The following is a 23,325-nucleotide window of genomic DNA, read 5'->3' as shown; positions in this document are numbered from 1 at the left end:
AAGCTACTGTACATCTTTTCCCATCATGACAGTGGAAACCGCACCTTGATCTAACTATGAAGCATGCAACATAAACAAAACAATAACATAAATATATAACACATTATCAACAAATAATATAATAACATATAACATAAAAACAGGCATAACCATATCCATAAGTAAACAGTGTAACATACACATACAGTTTCAGCAAAAATATACAACATACTTGTCAGCAACTAATATAAAAAACATATAATAATGCATAACCATAAACATAAATAAATACAATGTAACAAACACATACAGTTTCAGCATAAACATAAGCGCATACCATAAACATACACATATAACAAGCGATTGGGTAAACATGGATTGGAGCAGACGGGGGACATGGAAGGTGTGCAAGATATTCACAGAAGAAATCTGTGCAGCATGTGAGGTGGTGTGTGGGTTGAAGTGAAGATGAAATGGGGAGCAGGGAACAGCATGATGGAATGAAGAGGTAAGGCAAGGCTGTGGCACAAAAGAAGAAAGCATATAGTGAGTGGATGAGACACAGTGGAGTGGAAAAAGTTGAGAGAGAGAAGAAAGAGTTATGTGCAGAGAGGAAGAGAGAGATGAAAAGAGGGAGAATGAAGAGAGTGGATGAAGAATTTGGAAGGAATTTGAGTGTAAAGTGGAGGGAATGTATGAAAATGTTCTGGAAAGAGGTAAAATGAGGTAGATAGGGTGCCAAAGAAGGTAGTTGGGGAGTGAAAGATAAAGATGGTAGATTACTAGTAGAGATGAGAGAAAAAGTGAGCAGATGGAGAGAACACTTTAAAAAATTGCTGAACATAGAGAATGAAAACCTCGATATAATGGACTTCAATAGACTGGAAATTGCTTTTATTGGACTCGAGGAGCTACAGGACTAAACTCCTATATATCGGAAAAAGTCCGATAAAGCCAGAAGCAGTCTGGATTGCCTGACCACTTCAGCTATGTTCACCACAATACGGTAAATAAAAGACATGTTTATCAGTGTACAGCACAGTATTATCATATATATCATACCATTTGATTAATGTAGTGATGTTATAACACAGTACCGTACCGCAATGGCAGTCAACAGTTTAAAAACGGTTCATGCGATGCGGACTAATGTCTGATATATTGGAAAAAGTCTGGGTTAGCAAGGGGAAGTCCGGATGTTGCTTTTATTGGAATTTCGCATTTTTTATAATGGTTTGGGCCCCATTTAGTCCATTATAGTGAGGTCTTATTGTAAAGCGAGTGTAAGTGGCTGTGGAATGGCTGCAAGACGGAGGGGTGTGAGAAGAGAGGAAGAAATCAGTAGGATGGAAGTTGTAGAAGCAATGAAGAAAGTTAAAATGGGGAAAGCCCCAGGAATTGATGGAGTGTGTGGTGAAATGCTGAAGCATGGGGGAGAGATAGTAGTAGAATGGATGTGGAAGATGTGCAGCCTGGCCTGGGAGGAAGGTAGAGTCCTGGAGGATTGGAACTCAGATATAATTATTCCCCTGTACAAGGGAAAAAGGGAAAAACAAGCATGTGGTAATGATAGAGGCATTTGTCTTCTTAGTGTAACAGGAAAAGTATATCATAGGATACTTATTGACAGAGTTAAGGAAATAACAGAGGAATTAGTTGGAGAAGAACAGGGAGGGTTTAGAAAGGGAAGAGGTTGTGTAGATCAGATATTCATGCTTAGATCTTCAGTGGAAAAGTTTCTCAAGAAGGGAAAGAAGTTGTATGTGGCCTTCATGGATTTGGAGAAAGCATATGACAGGGTGGATAGACAAGGACTGTGCAAAGTATTAATATATGGAGTAGATGGAAAGTTGCTGAATGCCATGAATAGCATGTATGAGGGTGCTAAGGATGCAGTGCATGTGAATAGCGAACTGAGTGAATTCTTCTATTTGAAGGTTGGGTTGAAACAGGGATATGTCATGCCTCCATGGTTATTCAATCTGTATATGGATGGGGTTATAAAAGAGATACAAGTTAGGGCAGTGGATGTTGAAGTGGCCTTAGTGAGAGAGGGCAGTGTTTGGAAACTCTGTGTACTGTTATTTGCAGATGATATTGTGTTGTTAAGTGAAGATGAAAGGGAGCTGCAAGGCTTGGTGGATGAGTTTGGAAGAGTGGGTAAGAAACGGAATCTAAAGGTGAATGTAGGGAAGAGTAAAGTTACGGTCTTCAAGAGAAGTGAAGTCAGCGAATGTACAGTGAGGTTGGACAAGGAGGAAATGGAAAATGTGAGTGCGTTTAAGTACTGTACTTAGGTAGTGTGATGAGTAAGGATGGAAGTTTAGAGGGTGAAGTGCTTGAAAGGGTACAACAAGGAAGAAAGGTTGCTGGTTCCTTGAACGCAGTGATAAGAAACAGGGAAGTGAGCATGGAAGTGAAAAAGTTACTACATGACAGTATTGTGATACCAATTCAAACGTACGAAAGTGAAGCTTGGACCTTGTTGGAAGGACAGAAGTCAAGAGTAAGAGCAGTGGAAATGAGTTATTTGAAAGGAGCATGTAAAGTGACATGGAGAGACAGACTGACAAATAAGGAAGAGAAGGAGCATTGTGGTGTGGATGTGGATGTGATAGGAAGCGTTAGGAAAAACACACTGAGGTGGGTTGGCCATGTGGAGAGGATGGAGAGTGAGAGACTGACAAGGAGAGTGTATATGAGAGAGGTGGAGGGGAGGAGAGGGAAGGGGAGGCCAATGATGAGATGGAGGGATGAAGTGGAGAGGTATATGAGCAGGGTATAAGCTGGGAGCAAGGCAGTGAAATGGCAGGGGACAGGGTGACATAGAGGCAGTTTGCTTGTAGCCACCCCTTACGGAATTAGGGCATTTGGCAATAGATGGATAGATAGATAGATATAACAAGCATATAATTATATACAATAAGCATGTAAACATATATGCACATAACATAACCATGTAACAAAGGCATAAAACAAACATATGAAAAGCATATAACAAAAACATGACAAACGTTACAAGGAATTAGGAAGCACAAAACATCAAGGAGATTCAGGGGTTAATACAGTACCCTCACGTCCAGTACACATTTGTCCAGTACTAGTCTCATTCAGTACAGTTGGCCAAAAAATTTAATAATTTATTACGGTAGTATGAATATGTTGGGCTAGTATGGATCGGCTGTGCTAAGTGGGCCAAATCCGAAGAGTTCTTCTCTAGTACTGTACTGATGTGCAGCGTCCAGTACTACAACATACGAGCGCACGGGAAGATGGCCAACACCGAGGAACGTTTCCCTAGTACTGCCACACCAGTCCAGTATGCCTTCCTTGTGACTCGTGATGTGTGCCAGTCAAATTGCAGTATTGCACTTTCCCCTGATGACGAAGATGACTATGTGTCAGTGTGTGACTAAGAGGGATTTATATGGGAGGTTGAGGCAGAGAGGCCTCCTCAGGATCCTGAAGGACCTTCTTCAGTGGGTCAGTAGGACCTCCTACAGCCTCAGAAACCCTTCCTCTTACCCCCCAAGCCCATCACCACTCACCTTAAAGGTTGGTAATATCTTAATTGTGTCAAGATGTAGGTAAGTTGAATTTGGGAGGAACTTTTTCAAGGCATGTCTGACATTATTCATTTATCGCATGAGGTCTGTTGTTTCTCCAGCAGGGATTTAGTCCAGTATGGTAGTACAGTACTGTCTGACATAAATACTGTACTGGATGCAAGGGTACTCTAAATACAGATTCTATGCTTACACCATTACAATAAGAGGTTATTAAAAACCCTCTTACACAACACATATTTAATTAACTTTATTCTAGCTCTTTGAAAATTATTGTATTAGAATATCTTATGCAATGTAATTAAAATGCCTGTTTATAAATACTGACAGAGTTCCACAGGATTCCAAAGCTATACAAAATTCTATAAATAATGGAACAAATAAACTGTATTTTACATTTCCACACAAAGGTGTTAGGATGTATGCAGTATTCAACAATGTGATTTGGACATTTATACAGCAGTCTTGAAATATATCACTAGGACCATTCATTAAATCGAAGTGATGGGTAAGATGGCATACCGGAACCTTCAAGTTACTGTATACGAAAGCTACCAAAATAGAAAGATGAGGTTGGATTCACAAACAAACCCATGACCTATTCTGTTATAATTAGGATATGTTTTTGCAAGAAGAACAAAAAGCATAATATTTTACACTCTTCTTTTCTTGTCCTTACTACAAAAGAGCTTAGAATTATTTCTCCCATCATGAGGATGTATTTCTTTTTATTTTTTTCAAAAACAAGAAGCATGGAATGATCCTACACCATCCTTGTCCTTCCTACAAAAAGAAATCACAACTATAATAGGAATTTGATCATAAATATGTCTGTGATCCCTCCCATTGTTTACAGGATATTACAGAGAAAAGTTGTGCTGAAAACAGTGTGTGCGGTTTAAGCCAGTGTGACTTCAGAGTAGGCAGTCCAAGTGCAAAAGCAGTCTCATATTATTTATATATATATACGTACTCTAATGCAATACAGTACTTGATTTTCAACGCATACATAATCACAAAAGCATTTCTGAGCTTGCGTCAAATCCAAGAAACATCAGTCTTGGCTGTATTAAACCATATAAATTTTCCGAGATATGTGCAGTGGGAGCACTGTACATACTGTATACATTATGTATGTGTATTGGTGTGTATGTAAGTGTTTCCATGTCAACTTGTACATACAGCACTTATATGCAGATTCTTATGTGCAGGAATACTGATGTTCATAAAATGTTTGTATTATGTACTATGTAAATCCTCTTCTAACATCATTTTAATATGACTGTCCTAAGGTCTATAGTACAGTACCTCAAGCATTTTTGAAAGATGCATGTTACTGTATTTGGCTGCTGCATGACACAAAAAATTCCTACATTAACCTTGGAGCAAATGAATGGCATCAAAGAAGGTTAAAATGTGGACAATCACACACTGAACAAGTTTCATCTCTAGCAGCTGAACAATGTGATCCGATCTGACCACTAGAAAAAGAAAGCTAATCTCTTACAGTATACTCTATCAACTTTAACCCAGAGCAATGACAAAAATTTACAGTCCACTGCTGTTTTATATATTTTCTTTTATATTTAGAAACCTTAACCTCTTTGAGAACTGAAGTCAGGACATTCATGTCCAACATCACACAGTAGTTGCAAAATGTGTTATTTTTTGTGGCTAGTACACAGGGGCATAATAATCTGAAAATGGGGTAGCCACATATAATCATAAGATGGCCCACAGGGAGTTCCTTAGGGGTGTCTAGGGATATTCCCCTAAAAAATTTGAGAGCACCACCAGGGTGGCCAGGCATATTTCAGGAGTGGCCATTGCCATCCCAGCTACCCCACTAGCTATGCCACTTCTAGTAAATAAAAGGACACAGTGCATGAGTCTATAATTTAGTAATATTTATGAAGAAAGTGCAAATTATGGATGTGTTCTTTGTTTTGTTTTTAAAGTTAATGATATCAGCATTATGTCTGATTTGCCACAGACTAATTTAAAGTCAGGAAACTTAACCTCTTGAGCTTTTCACAATAACTTACCTAATGGAGGACTTTGAAATATATACTCTTAACAATATTCTTAATACTAAATGCCAAATACTTTTACACATAAAAGAATGAAGAGATTATAAATTAAGAAATCCTACAACATTAAACTCTAAATCTAAATTGAAAATCCTAAATCCATTATTGGCTAAGAGAAAATATGTAAACTGAAACACATGGTGAGATGCTCAACAATTCAGGGGCATATTTGAGATTTCAGGAGGGGGTTTCCACTCTACTTTAATTGTTTTTCTGTCATCTACATGCTGTCACAGACAGGGTGGTCTCCTACAGCTTGTTATCTGGATTAAGGTATCCTAGCCATGACCCTTCCTATGCCCTATGCCTCCCAAACAGATAAAAAGAATTGGCTTGGCTCTATGTTATGTCCAATGAGAGTAGAAAGGAGGCTTCCAGGAAAAAAAAAAAAAATTATTCTACTAAAAGTATGGCTTTGGTGGGATGCAGTTTGTACGAATATGGTGATGTCACAAGAATGGTTTTGGTGACAACTTTCCCCTAGCAAGTCTATCTTGGAGACACTTTGTTTTCACCTTCTACATAAATTCTGTCACATGAGTCTTTGTAGTTATCAGGAAAGGTCATCAGCATCAATAAAAAGTACCAAAATGAGCCTACTAGGGAAATGTGTAAAAAAGAAAGCGGTGGGGTGGGGGGGGTCACTGAAGTAAAGTTGCCACGAAAAACACTCATGACACCACCTTTAACCCTTCAATCTGATGACATTTCTTATTTGTTTCTTGATATCTTCAGGTAACTATATTCACCATGAGTGGGACTTTTCATGTTGGAGGGATACGGTATGGTACAGCTTTCTTTAGTCTTTTCCATATTAGACATCAGTATGAAGTGAATATCTGGAGGCACCAAGGACAAGATATATACCAAAACACATCACTGGATTAACCCGCCCCGTCCCGACGACGTATGGGTACGTCACCACGATTTGCATTTGCCAGTCCCGGCGACGTACCAGTACGTCGTGCAATTGCAAGGTACCTAATTTGCACAATTTTCAATTTTCGCACGTGATTTTTCGTATGTATACACGGGACACCTTCCTCTATTCCTGTACAAGATACCAAGCAGGGACAATGCCTTACACTGCATAACCTCCCCCCTCCCCCCCTCATGCCATTGTCTTGGCAAAGGACCTGTTACCAGTGACCTGGCTAGTAAAGTTATTCAGGGCCAGAGTGATTCCCCAATCGATGACAATGTGGAGGACAATGTTTACATAGCATTAGAAGAAGAAACAGCCAGAAATAATGATCAGGTAGTGTGGCAAAAATAGGTCAGGTATGGTGATTAGTTAGTGAGTGAAACAATGCTTATAATGCCTTTATTACTGCTTGAAAACCAATATACTGTCATACTACATATACATTCGTACCAAGTAAATAAATAAATACCGTTTATGAGTGGATAAAATAGTTACCCTCCCATAGAACTCGTTTTCTTTGGTGCCAGCATGTCAGAAAACCCACTCAGGTAAGGAGGAACTCCTACCTGGATTGGGCACTTTAAACCTCAAGTGAGCGATTTCTCTATGAATTTTCGATGTTTCTCACCAAAAGCGAAGGTTTTAGCCAAAAAAAAAAAAATCAAAAATACCTCGGGACTGGGGGATGTCGGAGGTGCGGAAAACCTCGGGACGTGACGGGTTAAAGTGATCAGTAGTATTAGTGCAACAGCATTTCACGTGATGCACAGGGGGAATTATTATTATTATTTTTTTTTTAGGTACAGTGTTAATATCTTTGCCACATATAAATCACAGGTTAGTACAATACTATAAACTTACAGGAGTCACAGACAAGGGCTCATATTCTCATTGGCATGGAAAGATCACTAATAGCTCATCAAAAATCTTGCCTCAAGCTACTAGGTGGCACACCAGTGGTGCTGGAGCTGCATGGCACCCAGTATCACTGCTAAGGAGCCTTCTTAGCAAACAAGAATACCACCCATGATATCTGAATGTTCCCATCCTGTAATCTCTACAAATTTCATGTGCTTGTCAAATCCTTAATCTTATATGAACATACAGTAGCTTAATTCTGCACTGTGAAGTGTTGGAGAGAAACTTAACTATTCAGTAGTTGTAACGGATGATGGCTAAATAAGATGTCAGGCTGTCATTTACAAAACTATCAAATTATCAGCACATCAGTTTTCATTTAAAAATTCATACTTCAAGGAACATAACAAACTTAACCAAGATGCAATAATGCTTCTGCTGCCTACATCTACAACTAAGTTAGGAGCAGAGTCTGGTGACTTATTTCTTAGCTTATTCTTGCTACTTCCAGATGCTTATGTTCAGCTTGGGGGAGGATTTTCAAGCTGATGAGGTTGGATACAGCCTTCATTAACCCCTTCAGTTATTACTCCAGTGCTCTCTTAAGCTGAATAAAATGATCCAGTATTGTATTAGTACGGATGAAACCCTTCATCCCAAAGGTATATAAATCACTTTCATCATGCTATTACTAGTCCATTTCATTCAACAATTTTAACCATCTACTGAAGAGAGAGGCAAAACTATGATGTTGCATATGGTAATCCTTCTGGTTTAAAAAGTATCTTATGCCAAGTAAATGTCCTCTGTTGATAGCCAGTACAAGCTAAGAAAGACATCACCATACTGAAAAGGATCAATAAAAGCTACATTACTGAAGTGAATTGGTGAACATTCTGTATGCCAAGAGTGTTTCAGGGTGTGTGACTTGAACCCTTTTAAATGTTGTTTTCTTACTTAACTCCCTGTGTCAAATGACATACTCTGTTGGCATATTCTTGTTATTTTCAGACAAAATTATTCAACTCAGGAAAGATCTCTTTTATTTAAGGAGTTAAAGAAAGGAATATATAACCCTATTGTCTGAAAAGTTTTTCCTAATGAGAATGAAACTGTCTGGGGACAGAAAAAAAGAAACAGAATACATCATTAGACTGAAAAGGATAACAATATACAGTGGGTGTCATATTTCTAAAACACAAGACTGAATAAACTTCAATCTTTTAAAAGCAGATCACATGAAAATTATGTGCAATAAGGGTCAACTCCTGGCTGTATTACTTGTTATTTTTATAGTACTGAAAGTATAAACCCCTAAAGTACTCAATTTGCTCAGCAGGTCTGTCCCTCCAGCCGCAAAACAGGGTCGATTTTTCAACTTTCACCAAGGTAAAAATTTTTCTTCCACATTTCAAGAGACTGAATTTACACACCTGAAAATGTATGTTTTGGCCAGATTGACCAAACAGTTATCGCACAATCACCTGTCAAAGATGCAAAAAAATTACCAATCCCCCATGGGCGAAAATAATTATATATACATATCTAATGTCAATGTGAAGTGTTCCCTAAGCATGAAATGTCAGTCTGGTATACGCCCATAGCAACAAAACAAGCCAGGCAAAAAGTGGAGGTGGAGTGTGAGTGGCTGGAGGTAGGAGGAGGATTGAGGGATAGGGGAGGAGGGAGGGGGGAGGAGGATGGAGGGATAGGAGGGGAGGGATAGGGGAGGAGGGTTGCTATGCACACACACCGCTGTAGGGGGTATGTTGGGGTATGGTTGGTTGGGAGGGGACAATGTGGAGACGATGCAATGGGGCTGAGGGAGGTAAAGTGACAGTGGTGGGGGGGGGGTTCCTCCTCCCCCACCTTAGGGGGCCAATCATGCTGTACCACCCCAGACACTCTAGCTCTCATTGGTCTGATCCCATATATGTCACCAAAGGGGTGGAGTTACCCTCCCCCAGTTTTTTATGTCTTTATCGATCATGCAGGATAGGCTGGCGTGTTAAATTACACAAGAGCACAATCGTGCAGCATAGGTCTTTAGCGGTTACCAAGTAAGATATTGTAATGCCTCTAGTTATCACTTCCATCTCTATATACCATACCATTTCAGTGGAGCGATATACAGCTACTCTCACTGGCAGAACATTTCCTTTTATGAAACAATATATTCTACCTGCTGACAGCCAACTTGCACAACTTAATTAGCTAGAACCCATTAAATTTTACAACTCAAAAGAGCCAAAATTAATACTGCATTGATCTTTTTTTTTTTTTTTTTTTCTAAAGGCTCCATTTTTATTATACCTGATGAGGATTGGAAGGAAACATCAATAATACTTTTCAGCCAAAAATACCATTGACTTTACATTTTTATATTTCCAGTCCCTGCTGCATTTTTTTTTTTTTTCCAGTTTCCTTATTTTTCCTTTCTTATCTGACTTCTGATTTTTCTACATTCTTAAGCTTTCCCTCATAAGAATATGCACTTTTTAAACTTACTTTTTAGCATAGCTCTCAACCTGCCCTCTCTTTTAGCCTACCTTCTTAATGTCTTCATATCACTTTTTACCAGCCCATTTTTTCTTACTTTTTCACATAAGTTTCCTTTCTTTGAGTCACAGACCACCTCTACTAAACATACAGCTTTTATTTTGCATAAATTGTTTTCATTTATGACAGAATTCTGTTTTTCACACCCCTTTTGTAAAGTACAGTACCTGTATTCATTATCTTTTCACTTATCTGTCACACCTCCTCCATGATGAGTAGCTGCTTGCCATTCTTGCATATAGTCTCCTCAGTTGTTTAAATTTTCTTCTCATCCCTCATATGTCACATCCTCCTAATTTCTTCTATGTCCTGTTATATTTTTTCTCTAATTCAAGGTCTCCCAGGAGATGTGTGAGAAACTTCAGGAGATTGTTGATGAGTAATTAAAGCTGCATCAACATGAGTCTAATTCTCACCCATTACGAAGCTACAGTTACTGATGACCCTATCGAGGAAACAGTCTCCCTCAGGCATTCAATTTTCAGCTGCTGCAGAGCTACAATCACTGCTCACCTTATGGGGGAAAATGGTGTCTCTCATAATTCATCTCCTTTCTCACACATTTCCTGGAGGACCGTTTATATTTATCTACCACCTGTCCTGCCTCTACTTGATAAGGGGCAGCTCCTGGTTGTCACACACATCCATGTTGCAATACACAGCATCTGACGTGGCATTGGCAGCTGTCATGGGCATGGCTGCTCCATCTGGCTCTGCCTCCAGCCGCAGCGTCCCAGACCGATCACCACGCCTAAGGATGAGGGTTGATGGAATACACATTTTTCGTAACATTACAAAGATCCCTAACCCCTCTTGGTTCAGTTAATGACCCAGAGCAGTCAGACCGAATGACTGATTTGACTTGTAACAATTAAGAATAATTCCTAACCACATAACTACAGCTCATTAATTTTCATGCAATCTTGACTTGATATTCAAGTTATGGGAATGGTCCAATTCCATTAAATGAAAACAAACTAACGACAACAAATGTTCTCATAATTCCACTAAATACATAAACCACAATGACTAAACTACCCCATCCATGGGCAATACCTTGGTTTCTCAAACAGCGATGTTGGTCGTGGACGTTTGACAGTTGGCATAACTTTCCTGGGCCGAGGCAGTTTCATCAGGAACTTGCGATACGTCCTGTTTACCCGACAATGACACACACCAACCTGTATATGCACAAGCAAATGGGTCTCAGCTGTTTGTTTTGTGGCTCCAGTCCCATCTGAAATGAGGGCCCTGTGGACCGCAGCCTTAAGCTGCCCCTCTCCTACAGTCCACCATCCTCTTTTTGGGGTAGAGGGAAGCAGTTGTGGGGCATCTGTATAACCAGGCAGTTGAAATGTCTAGTTATATCATTGCCATCAATGAAGATGTCTCTCTCCTGCACCTGGGTATCAGCAAAACCATAAAATGAAAGAGATGCATTACAAATACTCCTTACTCAACTCATTCACAACTATGATGACTTCTGTATTTTTGTTTTTGTTTTATATACATACATACATCATAATAGCAGAAAGTGAAAGCATCAACCTAAAGTCACCACACACAAAATGCTACCAACACTTATACAGTAAACCCTCGATATAACGAACCCTGGTATTGCGAATTTCAGATATACTGAACGGCCGAATCGCGGCCAAACTTCCCTCGGATTTTGCAAACAATGGTCGCTAAATGAGGGGGATGTTCGGGAAACAGCCCAAGGTGACACCAGCATCCCTTCCTGGCACAGTAAGTGTACTGTAACACTACTACATTATACTGTATTCTTATTATAGGTATATATTGTATTCATATTTACAACTTCATACAGTACAGTATTGTATTTACATGTACAACTTCGTAAACCATTGAATTCTCCATGTAAAACTTCACAGAGTTAGTTTAGGTTATAACTGAGAACGCAGGACCAAATGACTCCCCTTGTATAGCGAACTGAGTTCGGTTGTCCCTCGAAAATACCGACCCCTCGTATATAGCGAACTTTCGGATATAGCGACCCATCCCTCCCCCTAAATAGTTCATTATATCGAGGGTTTACTGTACAGTACTACCATGAACATCATACACCACAAATATCATTGCACACTACCACACAAATACCACCACAACATAAATACCACCACACACCACGACACAAACATCACACACCACACACAAGTACACCACACACCACAACACAAATACCACTACACACCAAAACTCAAATACCACCACACACCAAAATACAATTATCATCACACACTGTCACACACAAATAGCACCACACACCACAACACAAACCCCACCACACACCACGACAATAAAGATGAGCAGAGCAGCGCCCAGTGTCGCTATGGCAACATAGATATTCCTCATGTGGTCGAGGGGCGTGTCCAGTGGCAGGTGTACATCCAGGGGTACCGACTCCACTGTCCCCACTGCCCCTACCGACTCAAGGATGGCCTCATCTGTACAGGTGATAGACGAGGGGTCAGATGGAGGTGGTTAGAGGGAGAGAGAGACATAAGCTTGTGAGATGGTGTGTTTATGAAGGATGCAGGTGAAAGGGGTAAAGGAGAGACTAAAAGTGAGATGATGGTATGGCAAGAGAGAGATGTAAAGGGGATATGAAAATGTCTGATGATGTGCCTGTGAAGACTGCAGATGTTAAGATATATAAAGGAGAAATGAAAAGTGCAGAAAAGGGGTTAAACGGTTAAGGTATGTGTGGAAGGATGAGGTATTAGTATCAGTGTTAATATATGGACTTATTCTTTCACTACAACTATACCTCTAGTCCTGCTGGTACTACTTCCAAAACTATTTTAAGTTCAGAGGGACTCAAACTGAAGGAGTTAGATATGGGTTAGATATATCCTTAACTGATCCTTTTAGTGTGCAGTGCCTGGAAACATGACACTCACAGAGGTGAAGAATGCTGTGAAGTGACTGAAAAATGGGAAAGCAGCTGGGGTTGATGAGGTGTATACAGAGATGATTAAGTGTACTGGTAGTGGAAAGAGTGGAATGAAGTGTTTGTTGGAGATATGTAAGAAGGCATGGATAAGTGAAACCATGCCAGCAGAGTGGAAAAAGGCTGTGATTGTACTTCTGTACAAAAATAAAGGTAAGCGAAGTGAATGCAAGAATTATCATGGCATAAGTTTGCTGAATGTCGTAGGGAAGGTATATGGAAGAATTATTAAAAAGAAAGTACAGTAAGAGAGACATCAGAAGTCCTAGTGAGTGATGAACAGGGTGGCTTTAGAAGTGGCAGTGGATGTATGGATCAAATATTGGCAGCGAGACAGACAGTGGAGAAGGCATGTGAGAAGGACTATAAGGTGTTAATGGCATTTATGGATATGGAAAAAGCATACGACAAAGTAGACAGAGGACTGTGGAAGGTTTCATGCATGTGTGGTGTAGATGGTAAGCTGCTAGGTGCCATCAAGAGTTTTTATGATGGTAGTGAGGCATGTGTAAGGGTAAATGGGTATCTAAGTGAATAGTTCACGATCAGTGTGGACGTGTAACAAGGTTGTGTGATGTCCCTACGGTTGTTCAATATACTGTATACGTATATATGGATGGCGTGATGAGAGAAGTAAAAACACGAGTAATGGAAAGCGGGATGGCATTGGTAATGAATGGGGATCGACGTATCAAATTTGTTGTATGCTGATGATGCAGTGCTACTTGCAAATACTGAACAAGAACTTTGTAGACTAGTGCACAGTTTTGTTTATGTCTGTGAGCATTGTGCCTTGAGAGTTAATGCTGAATAGAGTAAAGTGATGGTTATCATGGGAGAAGACGACTCCCAGTGTGATGTTACAGTGAATGGTGAGAGACTGGAATTCGTGAGAGTGTTCAAATACCTGGGTACAGTGATAAAAAAGAGAGGAAAATGTGCAAGAGAAGTGGAAAGTAGGGTGGCACAAGGAAGGAAAGTAGCTGGTGCTATGATGGCCTTGATAAGAAACAGAGGCTTGAGTGTTGCAGTTGCATAAGGCTTACATCAAGGAGCGTCAGTGCCAACTTTAACATATGGATGTGAAACTATGGTGTGGCATGAAAATGAAAAGTCAAGAGTGAATGCAGTGGAGATGAAACTGATGAGGAATGTATGTGGGGTACGGAGAGTGGATAGGATACGAAATAATGTGATTCGTGAAAGATGCTGAGTGAGGAAGTCTGTGGACACCAGAATCGAAGAGAGTGTAATGAGACAGTTTGGTTATGTGGAGAGAATGGATGACAATAGAGTGGTGAAAAAGGTATAGCTGAGCAAATCTGAAGGTGGGAGGAGGTGAGTTAGGCCAAGGAGAAGGTGGAGGGATATGGTGAATGAGTGTGTGAAGAAGAGAGGTATGGAAGTCAGAGAGGCATATCAGGTACAGCCAGGTTTCTGGGGGCTTGAATGATGAGTGAATGGAAGCGTGGCCCATTGAAATGGGCAAACTTAGGCTGACTGGGTGTTGCTACTCCTCACCCTGGCCTAGGGTGGGAAAGGAGGTCTATGATGATAATGATCCTTTTATTACTACAGCTGAATAAAACTGTCTGGTGGTAGATTAATTAAATGAATGGAATGCCACTGGATGGAAGGAGTTAAAGAACTGGGAAGGTATGGACATGTAAAAAAATGCACACAGCTAGGATGCCAAAGAAAGTGTGTGAAAATGAGATGGAGGGCACTGTTGGTAGAGGCAGATCTTATGTGGTATGGAAGAAGAGAGTGGAACAATACCCTGATGAAAGAGTAAGAAGAGTGTCTGGGAGAGTGAGAATGGTGTGTGAGGATGAGGAAGCCTGACGATGACGATGATGACAATGAAGATCATGATGCTGGTGCTGATAATAACTTGTGAGACTTTTTGAAATGGAAGGCTTAGATACAGACTTCATTAATTCCTTCACTCTGCAGTGTCTCCTCTCAGCAGAATAAAACTGTTTGGAGAATGCAAAAATAAAATAAACAATACTTCATCAGACTGAAAAGATGAAGAATGCAGGACAATGCGTGAAAATCAATGATGAGCTAAACTTAAAACAAGCAGATCTTCCATATCATAACACTAGCAGGTTGAAGTTAGATATAAATTACATGACTTTAGCATATAATATACTGAAAAAAGTTATATGCCACAAAAAATATTCACAGCTACATTACTGAAAGGAAGAATATCTTGGTCCATCAACTGCTACATAACTGGGTACAATCAAGGAAATGGTTGAAATCAGGCAGTTTATCAAGAGAAACCTACAAACTGGCAAGTCAGGCCATATTTTGGATCTATTACAAAATCTACAGTATTGAAACCAGATACTGAATGCTGAAAATATAAAACAAGAAATTTTCCTTCACATATAATTACACTGCAAATTTAGTGACCTCTGCCATCAAATCCATCCATCACTGAAGACAGTACCATTAGGATGGACTCCCTAACACCTCTTCCTTACCAGTTTACTGCTGGATTTGACATATTAATAGTTTCTTTTATGGAATTATTAGTGCAACCATGTCATTACTGAAAAGACAAATACACAGTGACCCACAGCAAGATGACTTTGTCCAAGTATTTAAGACAAATGTGACCAATGGCTTCCCCCTGGATGGTAAACACCCAAGTGAGCATCTCAACCCACCAGAACATCAGGCATCTACTTCTTTGCTATACTGCTGGCACCCAATGTATTAAATGCTTCCCTTGGTTACAGGGAAATATTATACATGTCACTTACCTCAAAATAACCTAAAGATAACACTCCAGTGAAGAGATTGCATGCATCCCACTTCCCACAAGACAATATTAACAAGAATTCACAACAATTAGTATGGAGGAAGTACCAGGGAGTTTCCTCAATTCATGATAGTACTGTACAGCCATGAGACAGCACAAGAGACAGGTGCTGGTAGGATGTGGCTGTGTTTTGGCTACATCACACTTCATACTCTATCTATGGGACTACGAGAAAAGTTAGCCCCAGGGGAAATTGATCATACTAGTGTGGTTAATATAGATCACAGTGACAATATTACACTTCCCTAAATATCAAGCAGTCTTTTTCACTAGGCTTTACAAAATTCTGAGTGTTTAATAAGAGGAGTTGTGACAAAGGTGCATTATTTAGGCTAAGATGGGTTACATTAGCATGGGTCAGTTGCTCTAATCTGGCAGGCTTGGGTTATTAGGCTGGATAAGGTCAGGTTAAGTTAGGCTGGGTTAGGTCTTGATCAGGAAAGGATGGAAGATGACAGATTAGGTCAGATGAGGATATGTTAAGATAGGACAGGTTGCATCAAGTGATTACATAGTTTATTTAGGTCAGGTTAGGTTAGATGTAGATAGGTCAAGTTAATGTTGGCTGGTTTAAGTGATCTGGTTAAGTGTGACGAGAATATTATAAGTGATCAGGCTAAGTTTGCTTAAGTCAGGTTAGATTTGGGGCCATTTCTGTAGGTGGTTTTGGAGATTCTGTAACACCTCTTTCTCAGGAATTTACTTCGCTCATCACACCTTGCTAATCTTCTTGCACATATTGATGTGAATTGTTATCAGTATTGAATAGATATCCATAAAATGCAAACAGGAGGTAAGGAGTAAAATGGAAAATAATCACTGTAATTAAAGATGTGGCACTCTCAAAGATCCTTAGCCAACTACTCTACATTACCACTGCCTGTCAGATTGTGTTGGATGAGAGTCTAAGGATAATGTGGAGAGAATACTACACATGTACCTGTATTCTATAATTCCCTCTATCAAAACTGGCACCTAAAACGGCAGAGTTGAATCCCATCCATACATCATGTTAAATAAAGGGTATGAGTGCAAACAATTATCACAACACCCACAGTATCTCACTTCTCTTTGCCACAAGCCAAGACTCTTCACTGTTTCAGTTTAATTCCAAATGACTTTTCCATGGCAGTACAAACATACCTTCTATTTCTATGTACGATCAAATTTCCTATTAAATTTCAAACTGAGAGTCTAAATTCAATTTTTTCCCAAATGTCAATGTAGATTTATGAGAGAATCTGACTACAAGCCTGTCCAAGGGAAAGAACACTGCATTTTGCAAGACATCAAACATACTACTGACATCACCTATGTATGGCAAATGCACTGTAAATTCTATAACTTTTATGTTTGGCTCTTCCACCTAATTTCACCTGGGAAAAATATTCATAACAACACCTAGTAAGAGGATTTAGAATATACTTTAGTAGTCTACAACCTGCTATTTCACCATTTACAAATACAGTAATCCCTCTATTACCCAATCAATCCATTACCCAGACACTGTGACCTGGCTGTAGTAGTAGTAGTGGTTGTTCCCTAGACAGTCTGGCCGAACAGCCCCAAGTCCCTAAGGAAGGTCACGGCTAAGACTGGGCTTTCCCACAGAGCTCTCATGGAGTATGCGTTGTGTTGTTGGTGCTGGCTATTGCATACAATGCAGTCTTCCATAATGTGCTTGATAGTATGGGGTGCTGTGTTGCATCCTGGACAGGCATCAGTGACTGAATCATCCAGCCTCTTCTGAAAACTAAAGAGGGCTGGATGATCTGGCTGTTCAAAACCATTATTCATACACTTTCCCATTTTATCCAGACAAATTGCATGCACCCGGGTTGAAATTATGGCCGTGCGAACATTTTCACCCAGCTGGGTGGGAAGGGCCTGATAGCATCACCCTGTCTGGCTGGGTAGTTCACCCAGCATTCACTGGAGACTTCCCTTTGTTCATTCTTAGTTCCCACGTGATGACAATGTAGTGAACAGCTCCTCTTGGACAGTAGATATGGCAATGCGATTTGGTGGCTTTCGTGGTTGTTACCTACCTGCTTCAGGTCTTGGTATTCCTTGCATGCCTCTTCCCAGGGTGTATGATGATGGCCCCTACACCAGGGAAAAGGAAGAGGATAGTGCTGATTCTGGAGAAGCAGGAGATCCTGGGTAAGATTGGTGCAGGATGGTCGAATCATGTATGTTGACAATGACTTTATTCAAGCTTACTGTATTGTATCAAGATTTTATTCTATTTTACCATGTTTTTATACCATTTTACCATTATGTTTTGTGTGACCTCTGCATTTTTCTTGAGTAGCCATTTTTTTCATGTCACTGCAGGGTATGGCCCTGAAGTGGTGACTGCTTGTCTGTGGTTGATGGGTCTGCTTGACCATGGTAATTACTTGGCTGTAGTTTACAGGTCTGCTTGACCAGCTAGAGTAGTGTTATATAACAGGAACAAGTGCTGTACGATGAACCACAGTGGCCTTTTACACTGGCTTTCAAAGTTAGGTTATGTACAAAGAGGGGCCAGGGAAGAAGTTCATTATCCGGATGGAGCCATTACCTGGACATGCCTTTGGCTCAATTACGTTGGATTATCGAGGGATTACTGTAATTGCTAAGAATGTAATAACAAAAAATACTTTTAAAAAATTGTAATACTGTAAAGCACTTCATACTCACTTAATCAAATGAGAAATACCTGCACTGCACCAATGAGTAGCACACTCATACAAACTGCAAATGAAAACCCATAGGATGGTGATGTGCCTGCTGCCCATCTGTCCTGAGTCCTACTTTAGCATGCATAGGGATCACTGAAGCATAAAACATGCATACAGTAAGTCCTCAGTGGGTCATTTTTTTGTTTGTTTGCTTTACATACAGTACTCCACTTTTCTTAATTCCATTTTGCTATTAAATCCACAGAAAAATGCAGGAAGATTGCCAGTGAAAGTTCCATTGCTGACCTGATCAATTTCCAGCACCCGCTGTATGAAAAAAGATATTTATCCCTGACTTACGATGAAGACTTCCTGCATATAGTATTTGTAGCTGATGAGAGTGAAAATACTTAGTTAAACTTATCACAATGAGAATGTAAAAAGGCTGAAGTGTATGGTATAAAAAGGACATGCACAGGAACTTGCAGAAATTTAGGAACCTACAAAATGGGCTGCTAAAATCAATCATAACTATGCACAGCTCCTCCAAAATCAAAGCATGGGGTACTGTGGAAAAAAAAAAAAAAAGTCTGAGAACTATCAAGAGGGTAAAAGAATAATAAACAATAATATACAAGGTCAAAGATTAATATATATGAAAAATTAAATAGTACGTGGGGGACTTTAGTCATGCGAATTGAGGATACGAATAATTTAGCTTTTATATTCATGCAATTTTGAGTGAGTGAGGTAGGCCAAGATGTGGGGAGGGTAGAGAAAGACACCAAACATCTGGGCTGACCTGAACACCTGCACAAGGAACACATCTGCATGAGGGTAACAACTGCGCTACTGAACACAGGATCCAGCCAGGAGGGGGAGAAGGGGTAGGAAGCAGAAGCCAACAACATCCTATAAATGCTACTTTATATTTTATGTAGGGTCAGTTTATTATCTGCCGCCATTTCAATGCTCTTCTACCAACATACGTAGGTTACATATGTTGTGAACATTAAATACACGTGGCATAATGACCTTTCATCATATACGGAAATTCCAACAAAAATACCTATACTGCATAAGGTTCTCTATCCAGTAGCAAACATAGCACCACAAGTCCCAGAACATTCTCAAAAGCAACATGGGCTTAAAGCTCCGCCACACACATACTTCCTCTGCATGACCTGGCAGTCCAACACTTCATGGGCTTTTCTACCAACCTGGCTCTATATGCAATACCATAATGCACAGTCAGTACAAAAAGTATCTCAAATACTCTAAGAATAAAAAAATATGACATAATGAACTAATTCAAAACTAAAGTGTTTGTAGGACTGTATCCAGGATATTGCACATGATATTATACTGTCTGAGTATCTCTACTTACAGCCACATGACTCAATCATGAAATGGATGGACACAAACAATCTGGCTTCATGTACCCCTGTCCTCTGCTATCAGGCTGTCAACTCCCCAACTTTCAGCCATATCTCCCTCTCTCATATCTCTCTCGATCCCATCCCTCTATCTCATGTATTTAGAGGGATGGGGTTACAACAAAAGCTATCCCATTCACTAAGATACTTAATTTTCATCTTATTCTTGTCATTCCCATATAATTTAATCCACAGAGGCTTTTCAGACTGGCAGGGTTTTGTATATGACATTTGTTATTCCCTTTAATAAGAGGCTCTTCCTAAGCTGAATATATTAATCTGAAAGTAGCAAAAATAAACAAATTATTCTGCCATCTGATCAAGGTGTTAAGTTCCCACCACTATCACCACCTCCTGCTAATGTATCAGCAATACTGTACTGTACATTTTTGGTAATCAAGTATCGACCAAAATTTGAGGACAAACACATTTAGCTGCTGAGTCTATCTTAGGCCCCTTTGCATGTATATTAGGAGGAGGATTTTTGTGTGGAAATATGAATTCACTGGTGAATGGATACTTAACAGGAATTTCAGGAGAGGGAGGAGAGTCATCTCCAAGACTACTCTTTCCTCCCTTTAAATGTTCCAGGATCTGAATATGTGGATCTTAAAATCTGTTATTATCAACAGAAGAGTAAACATTGCACCACATGGATGAGTTAGATAAACAGGAGAATTACAATACAGTATATCTACGGTAATGGAGAGGGATGCCTTCATGAGGTGGCACTGATGTATTTAAAGGACAGAACTGCCTGGATGTACAGATGCCCCTTAGCTCCCCCCAACCCACTCCCTCAAGGAAAGCTGCAGAGACCGGTTTCCTGCAGTCCTCTGGGTTCACATCCAGATTAGCCTTAAGCCAACACAACAATAATAACACTATATTTCTATTAAGAAATGCACTTCCCAACCAATCATTCAGTGATAAGTAAAGCTGTGATGTCCATTTGAAATCAAATATCTAGCTGTTTGGATACTTTTTCCAGACTGTACTTAACTTTCAGGCAGAGGCTAATGTTTTCAAATACACATACCTGTACAGCAGAATGTAAAAAAATATAATAAATCTGGTAACTAAGCCAATAATCTTATATTTTTACTTCCCTATGACCTTCATACACAATGCTCACACAATTAAACAATTTGTAAGGAATCAAGTATAACACTGTATGGTATACAAATTATAACTTTTGACACACACACACACACATACACAGACTCACACTCACATCAAGCGAACACAAGTTAAACCGTGAAGTGGGGATTTCAATGAGACTTCCTGAGTATTTACATATACCACAACACCAACATCCAAAGTCTGTCCTAACAATAAATCTTTCTTTAAGTCACCTCTTCCTTTGTGTGTCCTTCCCCCTCCCCACACCCATCATCCAATCCTATGTCACCCCATAAGGAGTGTAGGAACCCGGGGCTAAGCAAGTTGGTCCTGACATTTAAGATGAGGGTTACCAGCCTCACTCATCCCTGAGTGGCATTATGTGAGAACCCCAACCACTCCTTGGAATAAACCTACACAGGCTCAATCTGACTGGAGCACCTTAATTACCCACTAAACCACCAGGCACCATAATTTGGTTATATGGTTACCACCCAGCATAGTAAATGGTTTCCTGTACACCAGGTTTCCCTTAAAAAATATATATATATATATATATATATATATATATATATATATATATATATATATATATATATATCATGCCTAATGGTGCCCTCCAAACAAATGGTTCACCCGCACATACAAGACAATACTGTCCCCAAATTTAGTGGGAGGCGATCTAAATTGTATCATCTACTCGTATTTATATCTGCATCCTCTTCTCTATGATAATTTCTTCCACCACTAAGCACTTTTATTTTGCTTATGGGAGACATATGGTAATGAAAACAAATTAGACACAATCTCCATTTACCTCTAAAGTATAAAGAAACATTTCAAATGTTATTTTTCTTAAAAATAGCCAATCCAAATTATATTAGTAGACATATTGTCTAGTAGTGAGTTTAATTCTAAGCTGTCAACCACTTGTTTATACACCCTACATCACTGTCCTTATCATGATCCTATCCCTGCTTCACAAACCAATACATTCATACTACATATCTTAACCTAAGCAACCTAACCACTGTTTATCCAGATATCCTAGGCATCTTTTCCTTCACCTACATCATACAGTATCCTGCCTCACCCCAGCCTGCCTACCCAATGTCCATCTATATGTCTAAGGCAGCTAATCCCCTACCTACCATCATATTGCATCCTGCCATTCCCTGGTTTACCTACCCACTGTCTATCTACATATCCTAGGCATCCTTTCCCCTGCCTCAGCCCGGCCTGCCTCACTCACCGTGGGGGTCCTGTAGGATACCTTGACATGTTGTGCCTGTGTATCCCGGGCGGCAGGCACAGTAGAACACGTTGGCATCAGGCAAGTTCCAACACGTACCACCATTGTCACAGGGGTTGGGTGTACATAGCTGGAATACACACAGGAAATTTGCATATGAACATTAACTGTAACTTTCCTCCAGATTTGAAATAATGGCTACATCTCTGCCCTCACAAGCATGTTCAAAATCCTGTACATGTACTCACTGGTTGGACACTGGATAATGGTCTTTCTTAACTACTAAAGCATGTTGTGTGGAATATTATAATCAGTACATAAGTACAAATATTTACAAGGGAGTACTTTACTGCACATTTTCACTCTTAGTACATACATAAATCTCTCTCTCTCTCTTTCTCACATACACACACACACACACACACACACACAACTGTCTGGCATTCAATGCAATTATATATGACATACAAGTACAGCACAGTAAAATACAGCACAACCACTTTCAACACCATGTTCTCAGTACTATTAATGCATACCTGTCATTAGCAAATGGAGGCACTAATGAAATGCATGCCAAAATTCATGCTTAATTCTCAAACTATCAGACAGCACACTGAAAAATAAAAAGAAAAGATTAGCAGAACAAAATATAACCACAGAAATATCACAACCAAGTAGGAACAATTTCCATTAACTCCTCCATTACGATATTCTTCCTTTAGTTTACTTCTGCAGATGATTTTATTCAGCTTAGGGCAGACCTCCAGTAGAGAAGGGTTTTGAAACAACGTCAATCAACTTATACAATACAATGGATGCTAATACCTGTGAGGCTGAGTCAGGATTCCTGAGGCTTGAATGTTAAGTGACTGAGAATGTGGCCTACTTAATTTGGCAGTTTTGCTGTGTTCTCCATCATTTTTTTTTTCTTCTTTTTCTTACTCTCTGGAACCTACATCACCTTATCTTTAGGTGGATAAAAGAGGTCTAGAAAGCCCAACCCCCTTCCCAAGACAAAGTCATTCAGCTTAAAGGACATGTCTCATACCGAAGGGTTTGGAA

General features: G+C 39.7%; 1 protein-coding gene across 1 annotated transcript in view; it reads right to left on the bottom strand.

Annotated features, from left to right (window-relative positions):
* Nucleotides 1-10,583: 10,583 nt before the first annotated feature.
* Nucleotides 10,584-23,325, bottom strand: part of LOC145411159 (uncharacterized) — a 165,823-nt gene continuing 153,081 nt past the window's right edge. The window contains exons 10-13 of the mRNA XM_080281214.1: nt 22,264-22,393; nt 12,291-12,445; nt 11,034-11,158; nt 10,584-10,728 (exon numbers count right to left, since the gene is read on the bottom strand). Of these exons, the coding sequence (XP_080137340.1) occupies nt 10,584-10,728; nt 11,034-11,158; nt 12,291-12,445; nt 22,264-22,393 (555 nt within the window). The remainder of the gene's footprint in view (nt 10,729-11,033; nt 11,159-12,290; nt 12,446-22,263; nt 22,394-23,325) is intronic.

This window comes from Coenobita brevimanus, chromosome 88, assembly GCF_032717465.1.
Source record: "Coenobita brevimanus isolate Jiangsu-jjx chromosome 88, ASM3271746v2, whole genome shotgun sequence".
NCBI lineage: Eukaryota > Metazoa > Arthropoda > Malacostraca > Decapoda > Coenobitidae > Coenobita > Coenobita brevimanus.
Note: the sequence above shows the minus strand (reverse complement) of the source record. Positions and strands in the feature narration are given on the sequence as shown.